General features: G+C 47.3%; 1 protein-coding gene and 1 long non-coding RNA gene across 4 annotated transcripts; one reads left to right on the plus strand and one right to left on the minus strand.

Moving 5' to 3' along the window:
* Positions 1-1,604: 1,604 nt before the first annotated feature.
* Positions 1,605-16,418, minus strand: CDKN2B (cyclin dependent kinase inhibitor 2B). Of its 2 annotated transcripts, XM_015850035.3 has the most exons (4): positions 15,973-16,418; positions 12,253-14,428; positions 11,752-11,957; positions 1,605-2,530 (listed from the first exon to the last, which is right to left on the minus strand). In XM_015850035.3, exons 1-2 carry the CDS (start codon positions 16,111-16,113, stop codon positions 14,150-14,152), a joined length of 420 nt encoding a protein of 139 aa, XP_015705521.1. In that variant the 5' UTR covers positions 16,114-16,418; the 3' UTR covers positions 1,605-2,530; positions 11,752-11,957; positions 12,253-14,149. The 2 variants fall into 2 exon arrangements, 1 of the variants encoding a protein (XP_015705521.1); XR_014939547.1 differs by lacking the exons at positions 11,752-11,957; positions 12,253-14,428; positions 15,973-16,418 and adding an exon at positions 10,702-11,296.
* On the plus strand, positions 11,332-12,894 carry LOC146753689 (uncharacterized). 2 transcript variants are annotated; one of them, XR_014939550.1, is made up of 3 exons: positions 11,332-11,781; positions 11,923-12,147; positions 12,246-12,894. It is a non-coding gene; the product is annotated as an uncharacterized LOC146753689 (long non-coding RNA). The 2 variants fall into 2 exon arrangements; XR_014939549.1 differs by having other exon boundaries at positions 11,938-12,147.
* Positions 16,419-25,310: the final 8,892 nt, after the last annotated feature.

Below are 25,310 nucleotides of genomic sequence, written 5' to 3' on the forward strand. Positions count from 1 at the left end.
GGTAGCAATGAGGATTGATGAAAACTGACTAAATAAATGAATAAATAAATTAATTAATACCCAAAATATAGAACCATTAAATAGATTATCTGTTATTACCCCAGTGTGGCCTGGATGTCCTCAAAGGTCAGCACTGACTCCTTTGGAATGTGACTTACTCTTCCCATCTCCAAATTCCTTGTTTTCTTCTGTGGAAGCTCTGAGGATCTTCATTTTTCTCCCGAGGGAGTCACAGAATTTGAGAATTGGTTTCTAGTTTAGTAGGTGCTGAGGACTGTGTATTTCCCAAGAGACGTCAGGTGATGACTTTCTTTCTTAATATTATTTCTGTTTTTCACATCCATGAAGCACTCAGACAGTAAATAAATCTGCAAAGCCTACAGGAACTCAGACGCAATAAATTCTGGTAAATGTGGGGGAATAGAAGTGGGATCCTGTTGCAAAACTTAGAAGTCATGTTTTCAGAGAGTAGATTTCCAGAATACATAAGAGAAAACAGTTTGTTTTCCCTGGTGCCATAATACTCAATGAGCCGTCAGCTAATTTTTGTTAGTAATTCTTGAGCCAGGCCCTTCCCTTCCCTCCCCTCCCTTCTCTTCCCCTTCCTTCCCCTCCTCTCCTCTCCTCTCCTCTCCTCTCCTCTCCTCTCCTCTCCTCTCCTCTCCTCTCCTCTCCTCTCCTCTCCTCTCCTCTCCTCTCCTCTCCTCTCCTCTCCTCTCCTCTCCTCTCCTCTCCTCTCCTCTCCTCTCCTCTCCTCTCCTCTCCTCTCCTCTCCTCTCCTCTCCTCTCCCTCCCCTCCCCTCCCCTCCCCTCCCCTCCCCTCCCCTCCCCTCCCCTCCCCTCCCCTCCCCTCCCCTCCCCTCCCCTCCCCTCCCCTCCCCTCCCCTCCCCTCCCCTCCCCTCCCCTCCCCTCCCCTTCCCTTCCCTTCCCTTCCCTTCCCTTCCCTTCCCTTCCCTTCCCTTCCCTTCCCTTCCCTTCCCTTCCCTTTTTCATCGGAACCCCGGTGTGCCCCCGCAGGGATGCAGACAGGCCGAAGTTGCCCCTCCCTCTCTGCCTTTGCCCCCTAAGAGGCAGGAATCAAACCCTGCTCCGTTTTCTTTTCAAGGCCAATGGGGTGGTTATTAATAATATATATGTGTGTGTGTTCAAATAAATGAGCAATGGAAATCTAAGCAGTTTCTTGGTAAATGAAAGTCTCATGATCTGTCCTCCTAAATTCAGATGAGATAAATAATACCTCATCTTCAGGAACTGAAAAACAAACCCGGCTTTAGGGCACAGTGCACAGTCGTGGTGCCTTATTTACAGTGTAAATTCCATAGAAAGAACTTTTTTAAAATGCTTCTGCTTTTAAAAGGATGTTAAATCAACCAAGTGAAGGAATAAGGCAGGGCAGAACATCCCGTTGTTCGGTAGCTCCTTTTTGAAGAGGGCAATCACCAACTTCAATGAGTGTTTTTATCTCAGCTGTGTGTGTTTATAACGCAGACCCACACATAAACCCCTTGTGTCCTCTGCCCCTGAATATGTTGGATGTATACACGCACTGGAAGGCAAAACTATCTGAGAGGCGAACGAAGTTGAAATAAATAACACCGTGCAGTGCTGGGTAGTGCTGCAGTTTAATAGAAGAGCACAACGGCCGCCTTTTGCACCATCCACTTTACATTTCGTTGTTGAATCAGATGCCTCCGCTCACATAATGGTGTGAACGCTGGGAAGACGATGGAAATCACATACAATAAAATGAAAGGAATCAGATTTACAATTAAGCATGTCAGTTGTTTTTTGTTTCCCAGTGCCCCGATAATGCCCTATAAGCACCGACCTCGCTGCACAGAGCTTTTGGATCAGGGATTTCCAAATGTTAAAACTTGGCAGTAACTAAGCAGCTTCAACTGATTTCATACAGAACCAGATCTCCCTGAATAATTCTGCATGTAACGTTTTCGTTGTAGCTTCTAGAATCTGATTTCTGTCGGTGTTAAACTTGTTAAGGTTTTCTCAGCTGAGCGAGGAGGTAAAGGGAGGACAGGATCTGAGCTAAATCTGTAAACGGGATCGCCGGAGTGCTCTCTGTTTCAAAGGCATATGAAAGCATCTAAAGGGGCAGAACTGCAAAGCTCTAGGGGGACGTATGATAATGAATAAAATCAGCCCAGACAAGAATACTGCGAGCATCGGACCTAGATCAACACAGCGGCTATAGGGGCAGCAAGCGAAGCGCGGGGCGGAACGGAGCGGCTCTCTCACTTCTCCAAACGCGAACGATGGTCGATTGCGGGAAGCAGAAGGGAATGTTGATGTTCTTCACCCTCGAGCGCCGGCGATGCCTCTGAGACGCGGCGGGGCCGCTCAGGGCAATGCGGTGCCTTCTTACGCGTTTCCTTGGAGGATCGACAAGAGCGCTCCGCCCTGCCCCGGTGGGACGGCGGGCCGCGGCCGTCGGGTGCGGGGGTCGGGGCTGTTGGGGTCGGCGCCGCGCTGCAGCAGCAGCTCAGCCACGCGTGGGCTGCCCGGCATCATCACCTGCGGGGGGACGGAGGGACACAGCGTCAGCCGCATCTGTCCTATGTCAGTAGCGGCACTCGGGAATTAAATGAGGGATGCGCTGTGCGCTGCTGGCGGACTGGGTGTTGTATCCCAGTACGTGCTGATGAGCACTATAATAAATATCATGTTTTACGATATGATTATACGGGTGTTAACGTCTTACATGATACGTAGTATAAATTGTAATACGTGGTACTCATATATTAGAGATAGAATAGAATGTGATTAAACGTAACAAATCGTAGAGTGGCCTGGGTTGAAAACAACAGCATAACAGTTACCGTAACACTACATAGAAAATACATACAAACAAACTATATACACTACATACAAAATACCGCATATAAAAGCTATATATGTATGTGTGTGTGTGCGCACCTTTTACACTCACGCACATGTAATGGTAACACACATTTACCGCGGTCGGGACATGCAGCACCCAGAGGCTTTTCCCCTGCATTGGGCTCTCCTCTCCCTCCCGCCCGTCGCACTGAGCTCTTTGGCTCTCTCGTGTGCTCCTTTTCGGACTGGCCAGGAGAGCTGCTGAGTAACGCACAAAACCTCCCTGCTGCTAAAGTCGCTCCGTAACGGCAGGTTCTCCTGGCAAGGTCTGATCTGAGCAAACAAACATGTCGCTCGGGGTTTTATGTCTTTCATTCTCCTGGCGGATTCTCGATGGAACTGTGACCTCAGTAAACTGAGTTTTAACACTGGAGGAAATATCTTGAGACTATAGTTACCTTTGCCATTTTCCTTCTCAAACTGATGTGCTGGGCCACAGATATTTTGTTTTATTTATAACACGAGATCTGAAATGCGTACAGTTCCCCTAATTAACAAGTTCCCTTTGAGATTTAGTTTTTCAGAAACACAGAGCCCACATGTCAGCCCGGCAGCCGTTTTGTAAGGGTGTTGTGAGAGAAACAGAATTGTGCCTCGTTCTGAAACGGGAGAGGATGAGAGAAAAAGAGAAAAGAAAGGAAAAGAAAAAGGAAAAGAAAAAGGAAAAGAAAGAGGAAAAGGAAAAGGAAAAGGAAAAAGAGAAGAGAAGAGAAGAGAAGAGAAGAGAAGAGAAGAGAAGAGAAGAGAAGAGAAGAGAAGAGAAGAGAAGAGAAGAGAAGAGAAGAGAAGAAGAAAGATACCTTTTTCACTCTGGAATTTGAACACAGAGTAAACACAGAACGAATAATTGTCTCAGTGTTCACCGTCTCTTTCTATCTGCAACCTATTTTAGTAAAAAATTCATACCACATACAAAGTGCAAGAACCAAATGGCCGCTCGGCTTAACTGATGAGAACTCGAGAAAACTTTTTTTTTTTTTTTTCCACGGGGCACACGGCTACAATTTAAATTGCAGCAATCAGTTGTTCAATGAGCATTTAAAAGGTTTGGTTTAAATACATCGGTAAGCGCTGCTACTTCTCCGAGTCCTCAGAAAGAAAATCCATTGCGCATCGATAACTGCAACTTCTAACAATGAAAGTCACTTTCATTCACTTACTGAGTAGTAAAAATGATGCTAAGAATCACAGAATCACAGAATCGTTGGGGTTGGAAGGGATCTCTAGAGATCATCGAGTCCAACCCCCCTGACAAAGTAGGCTCCCTACACCACGTCGCACAGGTAAAATCTAAGGCAGCCTACTGGCAGTATCTTGTTGCAAGGAAAGAAATCGGCTCTGGGACAATCTCTTGTGCTGCTCTTCCTCGGGGAAATATTATTATAGAATCACAGAATCGCAGAGTTGGGGGGTTGGAAAGCACTTCTGCAGACCAGCTAGTCCGACCCTTGCTACTCCCTACACTGGGTTGCACACGAAAGCATCCAGGAGGGTTTTCGTTATCTCCAGAGGACGAGGTTGAACACCCTCTCCTCTCCGCCTGCTGCAGTGCTCTGCCAACCCCGCAGTAAAGACGTTTTTCTTCGTGTTCAGACAGAATTTCCCTCACACCCCTTTGTGGTATGGAGGCACCACTCGCGCTTCTTTTAGGAAAGAAGAAGCTGTTCTTGAAAGCAAACAAGAATAAAAAGTAATGATCGAAGTGCTGCCAACTCCTTGCACCCCGCGGTGGTGGGTTTTAGGAGCCCACCCCTCTTTTTCAGTACCGTGTGATACAACTCGTTTGCTACCAGCAGTACCCCCTAAATACCAGATATATGAAAGAACGAGATGGCTCTGAAAACTGCACGCTTCAATTCAGGCATAACCTCAAGGGAATCCCGGTGATAATAACACATAAAATAGTAATGACAGAAATCGCTGTGCCCTCAAGCCTCTCCTGCCGGGCACCGCCGCCGCGTCTCGGGTCAGCCCCCACCTGCACTGGGGTTATCCCGAAGGAAGGAGAAGGTGGGTGACCCGGCTCCACATTCCCGTCTAAGGGATGCTCCTCTTCTAGGATGGAGGTTTGGAAGAACGGGTCGGAGCTGCGTCCCCTCCCGTCCTGCCGAGGCTCGGGCAGGCGGAACGCGGCCCGCTCCTGCCCCGGCACGAGGTGGTGTAGGCGGAGGCCGCCCGAGGCTGCGGGACGGGAGCGGCTTCCCTGCTGCCTAGGTGGGAAGGGGCTGCCCTGCTCCGCGCCCACCGATAGTTGGGTCCGGGGTCGGTCACTTCAGCCCGCTGACAGCGGGTGAGAACAGCCCGGATGAGGAAGAGAGCCGTGCTTCGCAGGAAGCCCGCGATCGTTCTCCTACCTCTCGGCAGCAGAGAGGTGCTTCACCCCGAAATGCGTAGAGGACTCGGATAGGCAGGAACACAACGATGTGACCCAGCAGCGTGAGCGCCGCTCCGACCAGCTGCAAGGGTCCCCCACAAATAATTAAGGGTAGCGCTCCCTGAGCATTTCCGCCTCCCTTCCATCGGTCCCGTACCGGGACGCTCCGGTACGGGACACCCGGTTTAGCAGGAGAGCTGGCACAAAGGATCGCGCAGATCGCCTCCGCCCAGCCCCATTCGGCTCAAGGGTTCGTCACGCCGTTCCCAGATACGAAGAGCCAGAGGAAGCAGAGGGAAGGAGGAAAAGGAAGGTTTCTGCGGGAGGGGTGCGATCCGAAGGTACCGCCAGTGCCTGGCACTGATAAACTGCAGATAAATTAACGTATGCAGAGAACGAACAAGGGAAAAAAAATCATAGATCATAGAAGATGGTTGTTAGATTTGTTTGTTTGTTCGTTTCTTCAACCAAACTTCCCTAATTCCATCTTCTTCTTTTTTTTTTTTTTTTAAATTTTAATATATATGTATTATATATATATATATATATATTTTTTTTTTCCAGGCAACTTTCCAGACTGTCCTTCTCTTCTGTCTTTGTCTACACGGCTCCACTCCGTGCTGCCAAATGGAGGTGGCTGTGGGCTCCTCTCAGGGTGCTCTGCGAGCATTTTGCAAAGCACTCTCCATATTCTCATCAGAGCCAGAAGCTGTTTTATTTTTCCTTACACACCCAATTATATGTAACGACCTAAGCTGCACTGCGCAGAGTCACAGCGACCCACTTTCGCCATCTGAAATAGGGGAAATGCCTCTAAAGCCTCCGGAGCCGCATTAAAGTGGGTAAGAGTAACACCCTCCGAGACGGCCACGGCTGTTTTCTGCCCTCGGCCATAGATGGTGTAAGTGGAACTGCATTATTCTGCTTTGAGTTATGCGTAGGGGAAGAGAAATTAGTTGTCAGAGAGAGAGAAGAGAGGTAACCTGTCGACCACCTGCTGCTGTCCCGAGTAGAAGGAAAATAAATAAATAAGTAAATAAGGAGAAAAAATATATATATAAAAGAAGGAAGGAAAGGTCTCTCTGCATGTAAAGCCCGGCCGTCACGAGGAGCCCTGCCACTCTCCGCCCTTCCCCCGCTGCCTTCCCTTCCCTTCAGGACCCGGCTCAGGGCGGAGCGAAGCAGCCCGGAGCTCCTCAGGGCAGCAGCCGTCTCGCACAAGATGTGCCGTAGCAGCATCAGGGCTGTGTGAGCTCCGAAAGTGGGATTGGATCCGCCTTTCCCGAGGAACCGTGGGGGTGAGTGGGCTCCTGCGGAGACCCGACAGAAATACCTCCCCATCGGGTTCCACGGTAAGCCATCCCTCCAAGTCCCCGTTCATTGGAGAGGAATATATGTCTTCATTTTCTTCCCGTATACATGTGTAGACACATCGTTCTCCGTCTCGCTCTCTCTCCTTGCTTTTTTTTTTTTTTTTTTTTTTCTTCCCCCTTTTATTTTATTTTTATTTTAATTTTCCTCCTTTCTTCTCAGACCCATCGGGCGATGGTGGATATTCCATCAGTTGGGGCTTCCTGGCCCCTCCCCGCCCAGAGCCACGAGCGGCGGCTCTGAGCCGTAAAATCAGTTACCAAAAATCGACAAGCAGGACTGAAATACGCAATTCTTAAAGAAATCCTACAAGTCGGATAGATGAAGGGAAACGTTTTACCCACGCTACAAGCGAAGTGTTACCCCTTGCGTGCTCTGTGCCGCTGGTGATAGGAGTGAAGAGAGAAACTGTGGGGAAATATAAAAGTCTGCACTCACTGGTCAGTAAATTTGTAAATTAAGAAGTCACCAGCTGAGCCGGACAGCTTCTGCATCACCACCGGTGCTAAATATGATGAAACCTGACAGGATGGCACCAAACGGCAGATGCAGTTCTGTGCCAGGGATTACGGACCCTCCCAGATCTTTGAGAAGCTGCTTGACCACCAACCCGCACACAGCCGCACGGTTGGTATGCTAGAAATCTCATAATACTTGCCCCAAAAAAACAACTCCTCTTTTGCACAATTCTACTATGAACAAGCGACCTCCAATTAATCATAACGTAACAACGCGCGGTCATATCAGAAGTAGAGGAAATAATAGCTGACTCTGTGCTAGTGTGCTTTGAAATCAGTCCCGGTGTTATACTTACAACCTGGGGATAAGAAGTCAGCTTCTCTCCCCAGAGCAACCTTATTGCAAAGATGAGTTCCTAAAGGCAATTAATCCACATTAAATAGACTGCATAGCTTCCGTTTCTCCTATTTTCTCTTTTCAAAATGCTAACAGTACAGGTCTTTAACACTGAACGTCGATCCATTTTTACACTGCTGTGATATACAACAGTATAGGAGTCCTGGAAATTGATCTGAAATAGCAGACGAAATAGAGGACGTGCACCAAAAGCAGCGGTCTTACATCGAAGCTCAGAAAACTCAGCATCCTCAAAAAGGTAAATATGAAAAGGAGAAAAAGCCCCGTCCTCACACACTGCCACAGAAATAAAATTAAATACAAAGGTCGTCATCTCTGAAAAGACTTGCATGAATTGTTTTGTGTTTTAACAAACGTTCTGGTAATGGGAATAGGGGGTGATTAAAGTCCTAGAAAGGACAAACTAAAAAAAGAGCAATGCTGGCACTTCGGTCAGCAAGTAAACGAGCGCCGGATGGAGGGTGAGATGGAAAAGTGGCGTGAAAGTGACGAGATTTGCCATCAGGAAAAAGCGCTGTTCAGAGTTATGCTAAAAATGAAAGCAAACTGATGAGCAGAAATGGATGAAGAAATTTTTCTCTCTTAAAGCCTCTGAATACGTTACACATATTCGTCAATAGCCGGAAAATCCAGCACCTCCTGTTTTGTTTCGAAAAGCTGTGAAATAGAGATTTCTTGTTCATGAAAGATGGCATAAAACGCCAAAGCCAACAGCAGTAAAATAAAATTAAATTAAATTAAAACTAACGATGGAATGAATAAATAAGCTTTGCAGCTTTCCAGTTCGCCTGATTTAAACAAAGGACTTTCCTAACTGTAATCTACTGTCATAGATAATGTGAAAATATCCTTAAAATATCCTCTCTCACACACACACATCCTCCTCTTAGAAGAAATAAAAGATAGGTGCATATATGTATATACACACACACACTCCATTTTGAGACATGAGGCCACCAGAAAGAAAAATGTGCAGGATTCTGTACAACCAGCTCGAAGGTCACAAAAAGCACTTTTGCCAGGCAAACGATTCCCTTCCTTAAAGAAAATTAACCACGAAACACAAAGGGGGGGGGGGGGGGGGGGGGGGGGGAAGGCAAACAGGCAGAATGTTTTACATCGTTTAAGAAATAGCTGTAGATTCCTGCAGATTAAAGAAAAAGGAAAAGAAAATAGGCCAGGGCAGCAGTTTTGTTACGCTTCGCAGCGGCTCGACAGACCGCTCTCATTTGCCGGCAGCTGCGCCGGGCTGCCGAGGCTCCGAGCAGCCCCCAGGTACCGCCTGGGGAGAGGAACGGCCCCCCGGCCCCATACTCCGCCCGTGCTCACATTGCCCCCGTTAAACTTAATTAAGCAATTTTATTCGGAACCATTCTCGAGAAGAAGAGATGAGAGCATAAATAGGAAACAAGGGCAAAAGGAGCTTATTTTTGAATTTACTTTTCACATAATTGTTATTATTGTTGTTTTTTATAAGTACAAACTTGCTTTTTATTTTCCTTCCTCGTTCTGAAATAGATTGCAAAGACGCCATCTTCCTGCAAACTATGCCTGAAAATGCTGCCTTTAGGGGGTTCAAGCTGCCAGAAGTCTCACATACTACCTATGGGACTCTAACACCTTCACATTCTATTTTGCGAGCTATAAAATTAAGCAAAGCCAAATGTTCACCTTTTAAGACACACACACTTGTATTAGAAGTACCCCCTCCTTTTAGAACCTGATTTTCAGTGCTATCAGACTATCTGACACCGGAGTGGTGTGTTAGGAGAACTCCATCTCCTCAGAGAGAAAGTAAGAAGAGAACGAAAGGAAAAGACTTACTTAAAGCTACTGAGAAAGCAAGGAGAAAGACAAACAAATGAAATGCAATGCTCGACCCGTGAAGGCTTTTCTGTTTCGTTGTTTGTTTTCATTTGTATCTTTTTTTTTCTTCCTTACTACAGTGCATTTACTTCGGGATCAACAGCTTCACACTCGAGGTCTGTGCTTTTAGGAGTCAGAGCTCGTGGTTTCTTTTTCATGTACTTACTGCAGAGTGAAGGAACTAGGCCTACTAAAAATACAGCAAACTAAGCCCTGAGAGATAATAAGCAAAACTGGGTATCGTTACTGGTATTTATTTTATGTGTAATATTCCAAGGCTTGTGAGCCAGAAAGCACTTCTGGTGGTGCAGCTGAGAGTGGGCACAGACAGAGCTGCTGTGCTGCCACTCCTCGAGCCCTGCAGTTTAACAGTCTTATTGTCTTAGTTCTTTTACCTGATTTTACTCTTTCTTTTTCTTCCTTTAAATCTGCATTTGCTTTTATTTTTGAAGATATTTTCACACTGTTATTTAGCCAGTCTTACTCTTCTAATTTTGTCTACACAGCTCCACTCCGTGCTCCCAAATTCAGGTAGCTATGGACTCTCACAGTCCTCCGAGGGCATTTTGCAAAACACTCTACATACTCTCATCAGAACCAGCAGCCGCGTTATTTTTCCTTACACACAAAATTGTGTATAACTACCGAGGCCTAAGCTGCTCTGTACAGAGTCACAGCGACCCACTTTCACCACCTGAAATAGGGGAAATGCCTCTAAAGCCTCCGGAGCCGCTTTTCTCTCCTCTTACGGGGGTAAAAGTAACACTCGCCGGGACGGCTACGGCAGTTTTCTGCCCTCGGTAGCGGCCACAGATGATGCGAGTGGAGCTGCACTATTCTGCTCTGAGTTATGCACAGGGGAAGATGAATTACTTCTCCGAGAGAAGGAAGAGACAGAGGTAACATGTCGGCCACATGCTGCTTGCTCGAACTGCATTTGCATTTAGAAAAGAAAGAAAGAGAAAGAAATAAAAAGTGAAAAGGGGAAAGAAAAGAAAAAGAAAATAGAGGGGAGAAAAAAAAAAGGAGAGAGAGAAAAAGAAAGAAAGAAAAGAAAGAAAAGAAAGAAAAGAAAGAAAAGAAAGAAAAGAAAGAAAAGAAAGAAAAGAAAGAAAGAAAGAAAAGAAAGAAAAGAAAGAAAAGAAAGAAAAGAAAGAAAAGAAAGAAAAGAAAGAAAAGAAAGAAAAGAAAGAAAAGAAAGAAAAGAAAGAAAAGAAAGAAATGGGGAGGGGGTGTGGGGGGAAACTGAAAAGAAAAATAATGGAATGGAAGAGAGGGGAGAGAACGACGCACACGGGCCCGCTGTCCCCCGCCGTACCTGGGCCGGGGGCTGCCCCGGTGCCTCCTTCTCAGGACCCGGCGCAAAACGCGACGAAACGGCCTGGAGAGCCACAGGGCAGCGGCCACCCCGCGCAAGATGCGCCGGAGCAGCGAGCGGGACAGAGGCCGGCGGCGGCGGGAGCCCCGAAGGCGGACGGTGCACCTTATCCGAGGTGTCATGGGAGCGGGAGAACCCCCGGAGAGCCGCGATATAAATACGTCCCCTCCGCGGGGCCCCCGCCGTAAGTCGGCCCTCTTACTCTCCATTCATTGGAGAGGATTTTTTTTTTCCCCCATTTTTTTTTTTCCTGTTTTTTTCTTTTTTTTTGTTTTCTATCTCTTTTTTTTTCTCCTTTCCGCCTGGCTAACTCCTCATTCCGCCTCTGCTCCCCGCCCCTTTGTGGCGGAACACCTCCCACTGCCGGAGCTCCCGCCTCGAAGCGGGCGGGCGGCGGAGGATGGGGCGGGGGCGGCCGTCGGCCTTCTGCCCGCCGAGCTCCGCCGCTGAACGGGCGCGGAGGGCGGCCAATCGCAGGGCGCCTCCGGGCTTTCAAATAAAGCCCTGACGACACGTCCTTGCCCTCTCCTTTACCCTCCCTCCACCCCCATCCCCCCCCCCCCCCCCCCGGCAGGCTTTCCTTGCAGGAGGGCGATTTCACTCTTTTAAAAAATGATTATTATTGTATTTTTACGGACTCTCGCTCCTCGCTGTGCAGCTGGAAGAGCTGCAGGTTGCAAACAGATACGCGTCCCGGCGGGCAGCACCGCGGCTGTTATAGCGGATCGCTGCCGCTTTAACAGCCCGGGTCAGCCCCGGCCCGACGAGCAGCTATTTCCTCGTCACATGGCCATTTGAACGCGGCGCGGGGCCGTTGCGTAGCGGAATGAGAGATGATAATTAAAGACATAAAAAGAGGATCTCATCCCTCAGCGCCAAGTAGCAGGAACGGGGTAACCGGCGTTGCCTACCCTCGCCCCACTCCCGGCCGCGTTCCCGTCTCTCCGTGTCCCGGTGCTATTCTCGAAGCGCGGAGGTTTGGGGCCGTACCTCTGTGATGCTGCGGGGCCGCTGCTGCAGGTGCGTGTCCTCCACTTGGAGTCGGGTCGGACCGGGTCGGGTCGGGTCGCACAGAGGAGGTGGGAGTGAGCAAGGACTGCAGGGAGCCCGCGGGGGTGGGACGGGATGGGGGATAGCAGCAGTGTATGTGTGCGTGTGCAGTCTCTCCGCCTCCAGCTCACGCCTCCTGCACCGGGCTGGACAAACAGAAATGACAGAGATATGGATGGGAATCTGCTTCTGCCCGGACGCGGAGCAGCCTAACGGCAGAGCTGCGGAAAGGGGGGCAGCCCGCGATGCTTTTCTTCTGACCGAATCCTATTTCGAGCCTCGGAAACGAATGACTGAGAAGGGCCATTTCGAAATGAAAGCGGCTTTTCGATAGAGGTTGTTCTGGTTATTTCCCTTCTCCCCCCCCCCCCCCCCCCCCCCATTTTTATTTATTTTTTTATTTACTTATTCCCTCACTTCTCCTCCTCTGGCAGCGCTCACCTTCAGCACAGAAAGCCACCACGGAAATGTTCCTCGCCGCTGCCGCTCGTTGTTTATTATTGCTGTTATTTCCAGGGGAGGTTTCAGCCTCCAGCACGAGGACTATCCACCAGGATAGTGATGCCCGCGGTGAGCGTCCCGTGCCGACGCTTTAACTCCGCGGGGCACAGTTGTGTCTGTTCGAGCTGCTGGCTTCTGATATTGCGCAAATGCGGCGAGGGCAGCCTGGAAACGCTGGGTATTATTAGTGCTTTTGTGCATTGCTGCTCTTACTGTTCTCTCATAATCCCTAATGCGGATATTCTCACAGAGGAAATATTTTAAATCGAATTTTGGTGATTGGCGAAAAGGATCTTTTAACGGGAATCCTGGCCTGATTGAGGTCAGGAAAGCGGCCCATTAGATCCTCACTATAACATACAGAGAGGGTACCGGGCTGAGTTGCATCCCGAGCCTCGTTATGTCCCGGTCCCTCCGATCACGCCGCAGCCGCGCCCAGCGCCGTCCCTGCGGGCTCACGGCACCGACACACATCAGCGTACAGTCGAAGAAGTATCACCTTACGTTGTGTTTTCTTATCAAGTGATTTCTGCACAAATACATGAGTAAAATAAACATCTTAGGAATTCTCACACAAAGAAAGCGTTTTGTATTTGTTTTAAATTTAATATGAGCTTCTTGTACAACCTTGTGAGCATAAATAGCGAACATAGAAAAGCACAAACGTATTACGTATATAAATAACAGATAAGTACACATATAGGCTTGATGTACCATCGCAGTGCTTTTATACATACAGGCACACACATTGAGCGTTTTGTATCTTCATTTCGACATATGAATTGAATTCATAAACGGCAAAACTTCATATCTACGGAGTGTCGGTTTTCACAGACTAATTATAAAGCGCGATTTGCATGAGATTACTTTGTGATAATTACATATTCCAATAAATTACACTCAACAATATATTTATTATCTTTACAATTTTTATATGAAAGAGGCGGGGACTATGAACTCAAATCGAAATCTCTTTCCCCTCGAACTCTCTCCGGACTCTTTGCGGAGCACACAGAGCTGCGACTCGGGGCCGCTGCTGCCCACTCTGCCTCTCCGGGTTTGCGTTCCGTCCTGGTGTCACACGAAGCACAACAACCGCTCGGCGAGTTGCTCCTCCAGGAGCGGACCCGCTGCAGAGCCAGAACATTTCGGCGTGGTTCTTTCTGTGCCAAACGCTCCGGTTTTGGGCAGCCTGGAGAAATCAGAGGCATATGAAAGTCCGAGTTTTATTTTTTAGTCCTGTGATGTTTTCGTTTTGCATTTATGGTGATTTTCCTTCAGAATACTGTTTAACTAGCAGCGGATCGGAGCAGTTCACCTGCACGTATTCCTTCGGGCAAGGGTGGTACCGGGCTTGCAGAGGCACAAATCGCTGTTTTGTTCTTGCAGGTCCCATGCTTGCTGACGCCGTGAGAGGAGCCTCAGATGCACCACGGGCTCATGTACCAACATGCCGCAGCACCTTGCGTGGTTGGCTTGAAGTGTTTACCAAAACCTTCGTTTCCATCTGTTCTGATTTTGCAAAGGAGAGTGGCGGGCCCCGCCGTCCCGTTCGGCTCCAAAGCTGAGTCGGGGGAAGCCGCTTCGTGCGGATGAAGGAGGGGCTCGGCAGGCGAACCTGGTTAGCAGAAAGTTCGGACACAGGGCGAAGGGAGCAATTCCTTCATCTCTTCACAGTGTTTAGACACCCTTGCGAAAGGAGAAGGGCGTGGGGGGTGGGTGTTCAAATGCAGGGCAGCACTCAGACTCGTGCAAAGAGCAACGTGAATAAATCCACACATCCCTCTAATCCGTGCTGCGTCCCAGTAGGAGCACGGTCCGGACTCCGGTCAGTGGATCAGGGCAGAGGTGCTCTCGGCAGCGCCGGCAGCCGCCGCAGGTAGCAGCCGATCGGGCCGTGCGGGCCCCCGGCCGCCACGTCGAGGGGGAGGCGGCCGCTGCTGTCGGGCAGGTCGAGGCGAGCCCCGGCGCGGTGCAGCGTCTCCAGCGTGTCCAGGAACCCGGCGCGGGCCGCGTCGTGTGCGGGGCGGCAGCCGGTGCGCGGGTCGGGGCGGTTGGGGTCGGCGCCGCGTTGTAACAGCAGCTCGGCCACGCGAGGGCTGCCCAGCATCATCACCTGCGGGGGGACGGAGGGACACAGCGTCAGCCGCAGGCTCTCCGCTCCGGCCTCCCAGCAGCGCGAAGGAGGCGGAGAGGCCGTCGGAGAAGCCGCCGAGGAGCCCCGGAGGAGGCTCTTCGGACAACGGGGCCCGGCGGTAAGCGCAGCGCGGCCGCGGAAATCCAGGCAGCAGCGCGGCCGGGGACAAAGGGAGATCTCTCCCTTCCCACCTTCCCACCGCCCACCCCCACGAAAACTCGGGCGGCCCCGAGTCGTGACGGCCACCGCAAAACCGCGCCTGCAGAGCGAGGCTGTGGGTCGGCTTCTCCCCGGGAAGCTTTTAAGATAAGGCTGGGGGGAGCAGGGAAACAACGCTACCCATTGCCTCTCTCCCACGCTGTTCTACCCCGTGTCTGGGCACAGAGGAGCGCCAGGGTGCCTCCGAGAGCACTGTCGGTGTCTGAACCGCCCTTCTCCGAGCGCTACGCGTTCAGCTCTCATGGCAAATCTGTGCTGCACAAGGGTGCCAAAAAAACATGTCGGAGGGCGGTCTCAGATCCGTGCCTCTGAAGAAAAGCAGCACCGACATTTTGTAGGAGAGAGTTTTGCAGGCAATGGCAGCGTATCTTAAATACAGCTCCTCAGATTACCCGAGTTTCGTTTTATTTTGAAAATTTAAGAGGAAGCTGTCTAGAACGACCCGAGAAATTAAGTCGGCTTTATAAATATAGTTTCTGCTATTCCTGCGGGCGCTTTTTATGCATTCACAGTACTACAATTCAGCTCCTCGAACACTGATGACTGTGTCTGCTGGGCTGCCAGGCAGGGCTGTGCATTGGCTGGTTCTGCTTCAAGCAGTCTTTGAACAGACCCCAAAACCACTGATTTTTTTTTTCCCCCTGAATATATCACGATAAACACCGTATTATTATTATTATTATTATTATTATTATTATTATGAAAAAGAAAAAAAAATGTAAGTGTAGTAGCAGACAGTAAAGTATAGCAGACAGTAAAGCAAAAGATGCCGATTTGATGGAGAACCCTGAATATATCACGATAACTACCGTATTATTATTATTATTATTATTATTATTATTATTATTATTATTATTATTATTATTATTATTATTATTATTATTATTATTTTGTAAAAAGATAAAAGAAACAGTAAGTGTAGCAGTAGTGAAGTACAGCAGGCAACAAAGCAGAAGATACTCTGGGGGTAAATCTCTCTGAAAAGAAGACTCGTTACTCGTTATTGCACATTTAATGCGAGATGAGCATTAAAGCTCTCGGTTTTGATCACCCCATGGTTGATAATAATGCGACCCAGGGTTGCTGAAACTAAAACCTCTTTCTTGCGGCGGTTGAAGACTTTCCCCTTTGCACTAAGCTGACAGGAACCGTGCTGCCGCTCTGGCTCCAGCACAGCTGTCGGGGTGCTGCCGACGCCGACACTCAGTCCCTGGGCTGTCTCTGCGCTCGCCGAAGAGCCACTGCCTGGGAGGCGGCCCTTATTCCCGGTTCTCGGGTACGGAGGGCCTCTCCGTCCTCCCTACCTGGATGGGGGTCCGGCCGAAGGAGTTGATAGCGTTGGGGTCGGCCTCTCCGTCCAGCAGCTCCCTCACCCGCTGCAGATCGCCACGGGCGGCGGCATTTGCTAGCTCATCCGCAGCCGTGCGAGCCGCTCTCTGTGCCATGCCCGGCCCTGCCCGGCTTCGTGTGTGTGGGCAGCGGGGCCCCTCTCGCTGCCCGCTGCTGCCGACCCGCGGGGGGAGCCCAGCCCATGGGAGCTCACGTCTCCGCTGCTCCACACCCGCACCCCCAGCAGCTCTCGGGCGGTGCGATCCACCTCGGAGCAGCAGGAGCGCTGCCGTCGCTGGAGCCACCTCCACCTGCGGGGCCACGGCTGTGCCCGAGCCACCCGCCGCTTGTTTTCTCCCCGCAGTTGGTACCGCTCCGCCCGGTCCCGCCCCGGCCGTGCCCACTCCGGTCCGGCCCGGCCGGCTCCGCCTCGCTGATGTCAGCGTCACCGCGGCTGCCCCGACGGGGAGAGGCGGCCATGGGGCGGCGCGGCGGCGCGGTCACTGCTCCCCGCGGCCTGGGCGGACGGGCGATTATCGAGTTCCGTGTATCAGATCTCTTTTTCTTTTTTCTTTTTTTCTCCTTTTTTTCCCCCTTTCCCTGTTCTTTATTTTTCCCGTTTCTTACCTTAAGGCAGTGCCTCTTAACACGTGCATTACCTCCCCGGGCGCACGTCAGTACCGGAGCCTCGGCACTGCTTCTTTTCACAACCTGCAAACTCCTCCGAGCTTTGTTCAGTGCAACGATACAGAGCTGCGGTCAGGAGCGACATTCATCTTCCTTCCAAACCAACAAAGCAAGCAAACAACGAAACAATAAAAACAAAAAGTAAGGCAAAAAAACCCAAAACACAAAAACCAAACCAAACAAAAGCACAAACCAATATCTAGTTCCCCCAAAACAGGTGAATCCCCCTCTAAGTGAAGCCCGTGGAGCTCACCCCATCTCTTTAGCGCCCGGCTCCGAGCCCGTCCCGCAGTCGGGGGGCGGCAGGACCACGGACAGCTCCAGAGGTCTGACCGGCGGACACGCGGCATCGCGGATCAGCGCAGCGCTGCGACTCGGTTTGTGTCCCGTAGACGATGGTGTAACACCAAAAGAGGTGTGTGCTGGTTTTACAAAGGGAAATTAAGACTTCTTGGGGCTTGCAGGGTAGAAATGTTCAGAGGAAAGAAAAGTTAGAGGGAGAAGCCCTCGCTTCTATCACTACGAAGGGTCATGGGAGTGACCTGCTTCGAGCATGACTTGTCAGATACGTAGAAACTCTAAGATAATTCTCTTTGGGGTCATACTTACAATCATACTTACACTCTGAATCTGCATTCTGCATTTTTCTACTACTGCAGTCACGCCGTCCATTTGTTTACCTGCATCTTTACTTGAAATGACCAGTACACACTACGAAAGCAATTACATTACTTTTTTGGCCTACTAGCTTTAAATGGTGTAGCTACACTATAAAGAAAGTTCTCAGTTTCCTGTACCAGGTGGCATAATTGGTTCCCATCAATAAAAAACAGAAGAAAGCTAACTGGAACGGGCAATGAAAACTGTATGTGTCTTTCCCTAGTAGTGAATGTGCTGTTTGAGTGCTGTGTGCCATAAAATAAGAAAATAAAGATATTTCAGACATCTGTACTAAAAAGAAAACTACCACCAACAAAAACCAACCAACCAAACCAACCACCACCAACAAAAAAACCCCCAAGTAATAAAAGGAAGAATTACATACATACCACATCACAGTGGCAGCCCTCAAGTAGTGAAAAGTGTATCTAAGTCTTAAAAAGACAACAAACTCATTTTAACAACAGATGGAATGATCAGTGCTATTACTGAATTGATCAAGTAGAAATAGGACGCTGATTTCAATCTTGTGTATCACCTTTGTACTGTCATTTGTACATTACTTACGGAAAAAGCTTTTTTGATAGTGCTTTGCTGCCAGCTATATGCCCATAAAGTAATAAAAAAGTCAGTGTCTACTAGAATTGTGTAAATATTTCATGTGTTAATGTTTTTTTTTTCTTTCCATTTTTCCCCCTTCCTTCCTTCCTTCCTTCCTTCCTTCCTTCCTTCCTTCCTTCCTTCCTTCCTTCCTTCCTTCCTTCCTTCCTTCCTTCCTTCCTTCCTTCCTTCCTTCCTTCCTTCCTTCCTTCCTTCCTTCCTTCCTTCCTTCCTTCCTTCCTTCCTTCCTTCCTTCCTTCCTTCCTTCCTTCCTTCCTTCCTTCCTTCCTTCCTTCCTTCCTTCCTTCCTTCCTTCCTTCCTTCCTTCCCTCTTTTTCTCTCTCTTTCTCTCTCTTTCCCTTCTCTCTATTTCTCTTTCCCTTTCCCTTCCCCCCCTCCCTCTCCCACTCCATGTCACTTTCGTTTTCTCTCACTCTTCCTCCCTTCCTCCCTTCTTTCTTCCCTCTCTTCCTTGTGACACCAGAGGCTCCCAGTTGGGCCTTTCTCCTTGGCTTCAGTATAGAGCACATTTTTTGTATCTTGTCCTGCCCAGACTGGCTCAAGGGCTACAGCATTAGCCATCTCCTGTTTAATTTATTCAAAGGCTGTTGCTGCTCAGGGCCCCATGTGAAATCATTCTTCTTCTGGATCACTTGATAGAGAGGGTTTATAATCAGACTGTAATCTGGAATACGTATCCTCCAGAAATCCACAACACCTAAGAAAGCTTGTGTTTCCTTTTTACTAGTTGGTGGAGACATAGCAGTTATTTTACTGATCGCATCAGTGGGGATCTGATAATGTCCACCTTGAAAAATAATTTCTAAGAATAGGATCTCCTATGCAGGTCCCTTGACCTTACTTTGCTTTGTGGCAAAACCAGCTTTTGAAAGGATTTGAATGAACATACTCATGCCAGTAGGATTGAGATGGCTTTTCCACCCCACTTCCTCATATTGTTTCTGTTGTCATGCAGCTAAAAGCACAGGATGGTACACAGTGTGTACGTACTATATCCACAATCCTGGGCAAAGACACACTTACTGCTAATGGATGAAATATTGGTCTGTACAGGTAGAAGAGCCATTAAATCAGTTCCTTTTTCTTTGAGCCATTGAACCAGTTTCTCCACAGCTAAGACACAGGCCTAGAGGGAGGAAGAGAGACTATCATGTTGTTGAAGTAGGCTAGCCACTACATCTACTACTGGCATTTAATTACCTTTCCAGTTCATTTCTGCCAGAGTGCTGGCATACAATGTTGGTGCCTCTCTGCTACACAGGTCATGTACATATCATGCCATCTGAATCTTGGGATCTGGCATTACTGTCAAAGTTAATTCCACACATTTCCTCTACCACAGCTAGTTCCCTCAAGTACTGGATAACTTTCTCCATGACAGTCCAGTTGCCTAGGTTAAATGCCTGCTATTTCTTGAAGGGAAACAGCTGTCAAGAGTTGCCACCACAGGGTGAAAGACTGCATCCCTTTTCCAATTGCTTTATCAGTGTCACTTTCCCTAGGAAGATCCCAGCACATTAGCTCCATTGCCTTCTCAGTCCAGGTTCCAGACCCCACCATCCCAGCAATGGAGCAGCCAGGTGGCAATGCACTCACCTGGACAAGAGCTGTAATCTTTTCACAAATCTCACAGCTCTTTCATTATTAGGAGTTGAATAGTTTCCATCTCTTTTGTGATGGCTCTGCTTCATTTTCTCCTTCTAACTTCTCCTAGCTAAGCTTTATGATTTTCATGGATACTTTTTTCATCTTGCTTATAGGGACAACTGATACTGGCACTGACTGATTCTGTAATTGAACTGTGAGCTTTATCACAGGGACTCGAGTTACCACAAGACTGGTTGTGAGGCTCATGGCACCCACAGGGCCCATCAGAATGCTCAGAGTAACTGCAGGGTCTGTCAAAAAAGTCAGAGCAATTACTTTTCTTATTTTTTTTCTAATTATTCTTTTTTTATTTTCCCCTGCTCAACTTCTTGCATTATTTCAAACAGTGTAGACACAAGCACTAAAAAATCTTGCCTAGACATACAACCAGCAATTTTATGTCTGCCTAACTATGCTCATGATGAGTTCTCTGCATGCACTGTTATTCTTACTGAAGATAATAAGCTTTACAGGCTCACTGAAGACCTTAAAACTTGCCCCATGTCTGGTTGCTGGCACTGGATGTAGTGCTTGCTTTCTTGTGGGTTTCCAGTGAAGCTTCCTCCCAGAACAGCTGCATCAGTGGTAGAGGAATCATTCTATCAAGAAAACAAATCACTGTCTTCCTTACGTCAGAAAGCAGTAGGTTACCCAAGCACGTGCAAATGCTAACAGACTATCTCCTTGAAAGCTATCCCTGATTTTGTTATTTGAGATTAATTCTGGTTCACCAGAAGCAGAACTATAGAAGAACTATAGATGGTCCAGTAAGTGTACTCTCCTTTTTCTGACCTAGCTGTAGATGATTTTGTTTCTGTCATTCAAACTTGGGCACATTTCTTCTTTTTTTTTTCCCCCACAGTAGTAAACCATGTTAAATTTGTATCATGCAGTATTTTCCTACAGAAGCTAAGATAAAATGATATAGAATAATAATGCTGGTTTTCTACAGGTTAAAGAAGTGGATTAAGTAATCTTATTGTGGAAAAGACATTGTGATGTTGAAAATCCAACCATCTGGGTGGCATTAGACTTTGTACTGACTGCAAGCTTAAGGTACTCTTTTAGAAGTAGTTACTCAAATAGCCCTGTTCCTCATGCTATTAAATTAGAGTATGTCTCTTAATGTATCATTTACCTTTAGTCAGATGCAATGGTCACTCTGTAGGTCTTCTGTCCTTCATAACCTTCATCACACTGATGTTGCTTTTTCTACCTGTAAGCCACAGATATGTTCAATGTGGGGAAAAGACTACAGGTGTGGTAATCCACACAGGTGTGTATGCTTTGTTCTGTGAATCAAGGCAGCTCAGGATGACTTGTGATGCTGAGCAACTGCCCAGTGTCATGCTGCTTTGGGGCTCCTGGTTCTCCTACTGCAATTGCTGTGCATGGACTGGGTGTGCAGCTCTGTTGTGCCTGCTGGTGCAGCAATGCCAGCTGCCATTGGTTATATGATTTATCACATGCTGTTCTGTTTCTTCTGTAGGTGGCCCATTGTATTTGGGGTATCAGCTCCTGCCCCCTGACACACCGTGGGCTGTTTTTTTTCCCCCTCTTTTTCTTTTATTTCCCGTAATAATCGCAGCAATCTGAAAGCTGCCATTTCAGAGATGGGCGTGGATTTTGGGAGAGCCGTGTGTGCCACCTAGAGGAAGCCTGACATACTGGCTGAGCACTGCACGCCTACAGAAGGCCGGGAGCAACCATTAGCCCGCAGTGAGCAAATGTCCTCATCCAGCTGCAGAAAATGGCGTGCCGTGATGTTCACAAAGATCTCACAGCGCTGGAAGAGAGGCTAAAAGCACTGTACTCCTTCCTATTCCGAGGATGGAGATAATGCTTCTGTATGCATATTTTGTGGTTCTGAGATTTATTAGTGCAATCTATGTAGTAAGGTATGGAAGGAAACAGCTGTGACCTGTCAAAGACAAAACAGACCCCTCCTTCTTGATAGGAGCTTCAGTTTTAATTTGTGCCTCTGTTTTTTCAGAGTGTATGTATTTTATCTTGGCCTCTTGAATGTTCAGGTTCTGGAATGGGCTGCCCAGGGAGGTAGTGGAGCCACCTCACTTGGGAGTGTTCAAGAAACATTTAGGTGTTGTACTGAGGGGCATGGCTTGGTGGGAAATACTGGTGATAGGTGGATGGATGCACTGTATGGCCTTAGAGATCTTTTCCAACCTTGATGATTCTATGATTCCAAGAAGGTGATGCTGCTACTGGATGGCTCTACTTAGCAGTCCCTTTAGCAGGCTTTCATGACCTCCCTCTTACCAGAGAAAAATATCTTTTTCTTCACAGTCACACCTTATCCATGTCATCACTTTTTGGCAGTACGTACATTTGTGAACAGTATTTGTCAAGGAGGAAGTACATGAAGAATAATATTTCATCCAGAATCTCTGACAAACACCTTGAGAGCTCACTAAGAATGGCAGCCACTGCCACTGAACCAGCCTGATGCATTGGTTTCACAAAAACATGATCCAACATCCCTTCTGTTGTATGTTTTTGTGGCACTGACTTTTTATCTTTCAATTGAAAAATACAGATAAAAGTAAACTTTGCTACTTAAATACATTAAATTTATAATGTATTTTATATGTGGCCCAAGGCATTTCCTGTTGGCTCATTGTGACCCGGGCAAGCCAAAAACTTGGACAACAATGACACAGGGTCTACACTAGCAAGGAGATAATTCTGCATGGCAAGGGTCTTGTGCACCATGGTTTTATTTGCAAGAACCCTCAGCAGTTTGCAGATATGAATCTTCAAGCTCTGCTGCAAAGTAGAACTGAGCACTGCAGTCACTGCTTGACAGGGTCAGGCCCTCGGTATCAGACTTATTTTAATGAATTGGCCTCATTAACTGGCAGTCCTCTCCCTGTTCAAGCTGGAGGAGCATAGAGGAAGAGAAGTCTTGCTAGGTTTATCTCTGCTGAGAACTTGCTCCTTGGAGACGTGTAATATCCAAAGATCTGAAGCAGAGCTGCAGTTCTCCACGATTACTGCTGCAAAGTGTAGCTCTCAGCTGAAAGGCCAGCAAGTCACATTTGGTGACTTTCCCCCAGTTTCATTGCTTCAAGTTTTTGAAGCCTCATTAGCAGATGTCTAAATAGAAGCTGCAGTGACTCAGCAGCTTTGAAGTACTAAAAGTTTTCCCTGCAGCTCCTTGCTGTGCTGCATGCAGAATAGTATGGGATGACATCTAACAAACAACACACTGTGCCTGCATTTTGGAACCTTTCGCAGTTTCTCTGGCATGACTAATATCAGGGGACGTCTAACCAGAGTGTATCTGAAATAGCTTTTCTTGGTGATGTCATTTGGTGACATCAGTCTCACCCACAAGTGGACTCTATGCCATCTATCAAGTGTTAGACATTGTGGGATCTCCAAGTGTTTGCTGCAAACAGAGGAATGACAGTGAGCAGGAAGGACTTTAGCTGTAGGAGCATGCACATGGAGAGCAGCTGGCAAAGGTGCAGCTGCAGGGGACAACTTATGGCTTGTCTCCTGTTCTATGGTGTTGTCTTACTCTGAGGCAAATGTGGTGCTTAGTTGGAAAATGTGAAAAGATCTTAGTGAAGAGGAGAATGTTTTGATACAGGCCAGTTCATTTCATTACTATCAAGCATACTTATGGGGAACAGCATGAAATTTTGCAGTCTAGAGAAGTGCTCGCTAGAAGCTGTGGTAGGAGTTTGTTTTATTCTGTGCTGATAATAGAAACTAAGCTCATCAGAGAGGCAATCTGGCATTGCTTTTGTTCGGAAGATATTATTCTGTGTTTTTATTATTACTCTTGGTAGGGGGTCTAAGAAATTATTTATACGTATGCTACAATAGGTTCCAGGAAACTGACTTTAGGCAAGCAAGATGAGTGGGACTCTGCATGGCTTTTAAACATATAACAACCTGTGGGATTTTTTTTTTGCAAGATTTGTGATGAAATCAGCTCATCTCAAATGTAGGTGTTTTCTGTTGAACATGAATTAGGAAAGAAAATGCATCCAAGGACATGTAACAACTCCCCTTTAGAATACCCAATAGGTGACGTTTTAAAAAAGACTCAAAGAAAAACACCTGAAGAGACCAATGGTGTTAAGCAGTTGGAATCCATATAGATGTTCTCACCTGGGTTTCTATTAGGAAGAATCTGCTACACACAAGATAAAATATGAAAACATATGTTTTCTTAACCCTGGTTGGTCTTCTCCAGCAACACAGAGTGTTTTAAAAATGATTAAGATTTTTTTTTAAAAGAATGTGTTGTTCATCAAATACCAAAGTTAATACAGTGCACAGTGGATCTGTAAACTGTGACTAAAGGCAAAACATTTTTTAAATGCCTCTAATAATGAAAAGATTTATTGTAAAATATGCTGTAAGTGGCTTGAACAGGGCACCTATTGTGTGTGCACAAAATAGCTTTATTCAGCAGTCATTCCAGCATTTGGCCCTTGGTGTGGTTCAGATGAAGGAAGAGCAAAGGATTTGACAGCAGGGGAGCTGGAATCCGTAACAAACACCTTTTTAATTTAGTGCAATAACAGCGATGTGATTTGAAATGGAAGTGCTGAATTTGGTTATTCTTTTTTTTTTTTTTTTTTTTTTTTTTTTTTTTTTTATCCCTGAGTTCCCAGAGCTACCACCACATGTACTAATATTCTCATATAAAAGATTTTAGTGTGCATGGCGCTGTGATCAGGTACTGCACACCACAAAACAGTGAGGCAGGTTCCACCTGTAGGTGCAGGAGCTCCTTTTTTGTCCAGTAACCACACAGTACAGGGTGTTGTCTTCTCTTTTTGCATCAGGGGTTTGTTTCCTCATTCCTTGCTGACTTGTACGTACACAGTGCTGCTGTGGAATCAGACCTTGCGAGTACCCAGAAAAGTGCCAATATTCACCAGCTGCCTTTGGAACTTTGGTCACATTTTCTTTCTGGTTCTCCAGCACCAAGGTTTCTCTTACATTCGCTCTTTCATGCTCTGTAAAACAGCTCAGAACAACTGTAAAATTTGCTATGTGGAGTGGCAAGCAAGGAATAAGTTGTTTTTTCTGAATGGCTGCTTGAAAATCATCACATGTAAAAATTAATGCTTCTGAGCAATGTGTTGAAGCCTCCTTTCTTTCCAGATTTCCCCTCACACAGGCTTTTTCTGAAATCATCCAACTTTCTCTTTTATGACTTCTAATCTTTTTTTTTTTTTTTTTTTTTTTTTTTTTTTTTTTTTCTTTTTTTCCTTTGCCATTCTTGCTTTGATTTGTGGAACATTTGGTGATACAGCTGGAAGGAGGCAAACTTCAAAGACTGGACGTCAGATTATAGATCAAAACTCCAAACAAATTAACTGTGTGTGGCAGGTTCTGGCTCCTCTCCCCAGAGAAGATAACTCACTAGCTGCTGTGACAGTGTTCCTGTCCAATATAAAACCTGTGTTTTTCCATGCTAGACACAATGATGGGTCTGGATCACTAGAAACTACATTTAGGGACAGGTTCTTCCCTTAGGTTGCCTACCATTTTATTTATTTATTGTAGCTGTCTCTTCTTTATCAGTCTTGTAGCCATGCCAGAGAGACAAGAGTTAGAATCTGTTCTTGCGTCTGTTGGCAGCTGGACAAGGAGAGATACTGCAATCACAGCTGAGCAAACACCATGACTGTCTCGTTCTGAGTGATACATTTTG

This window comes from Coturnix japonica, chromosome Z, assembly GCF_054131305.1.
Source record: "Coturnix japonica strain WE chromosome Z, WE-NBRP24, whole genome shotgun sequence".
In the NCBI taxonomy this organism is placed as follows: domain Eukaryota; kingdom Metazoa; phylum Chordata; class Aves; order Galliformes; family Phasianidae; genus Coturnix; species Coturnix japonica.

What these genes read in the sequence shown, in the direction of transcription:
- CDKN2B (XM_015850035.3), bottom strand. Translation starts at nt 16,113, where the DNA reads ATGGCACAGAGAGCGGCTCGCACGGCTGCGGATGAGCTAGCAAATGCC. An exon ending in TCGGCCGGACCCCCATCCAG is followed by an intron (nt 14,429 to 15,972) that starts GTAGGGAGGACG and finishes GTCCCCCCGCAG; the next exon opens with GTGATGATGCTGGGCAGCCC.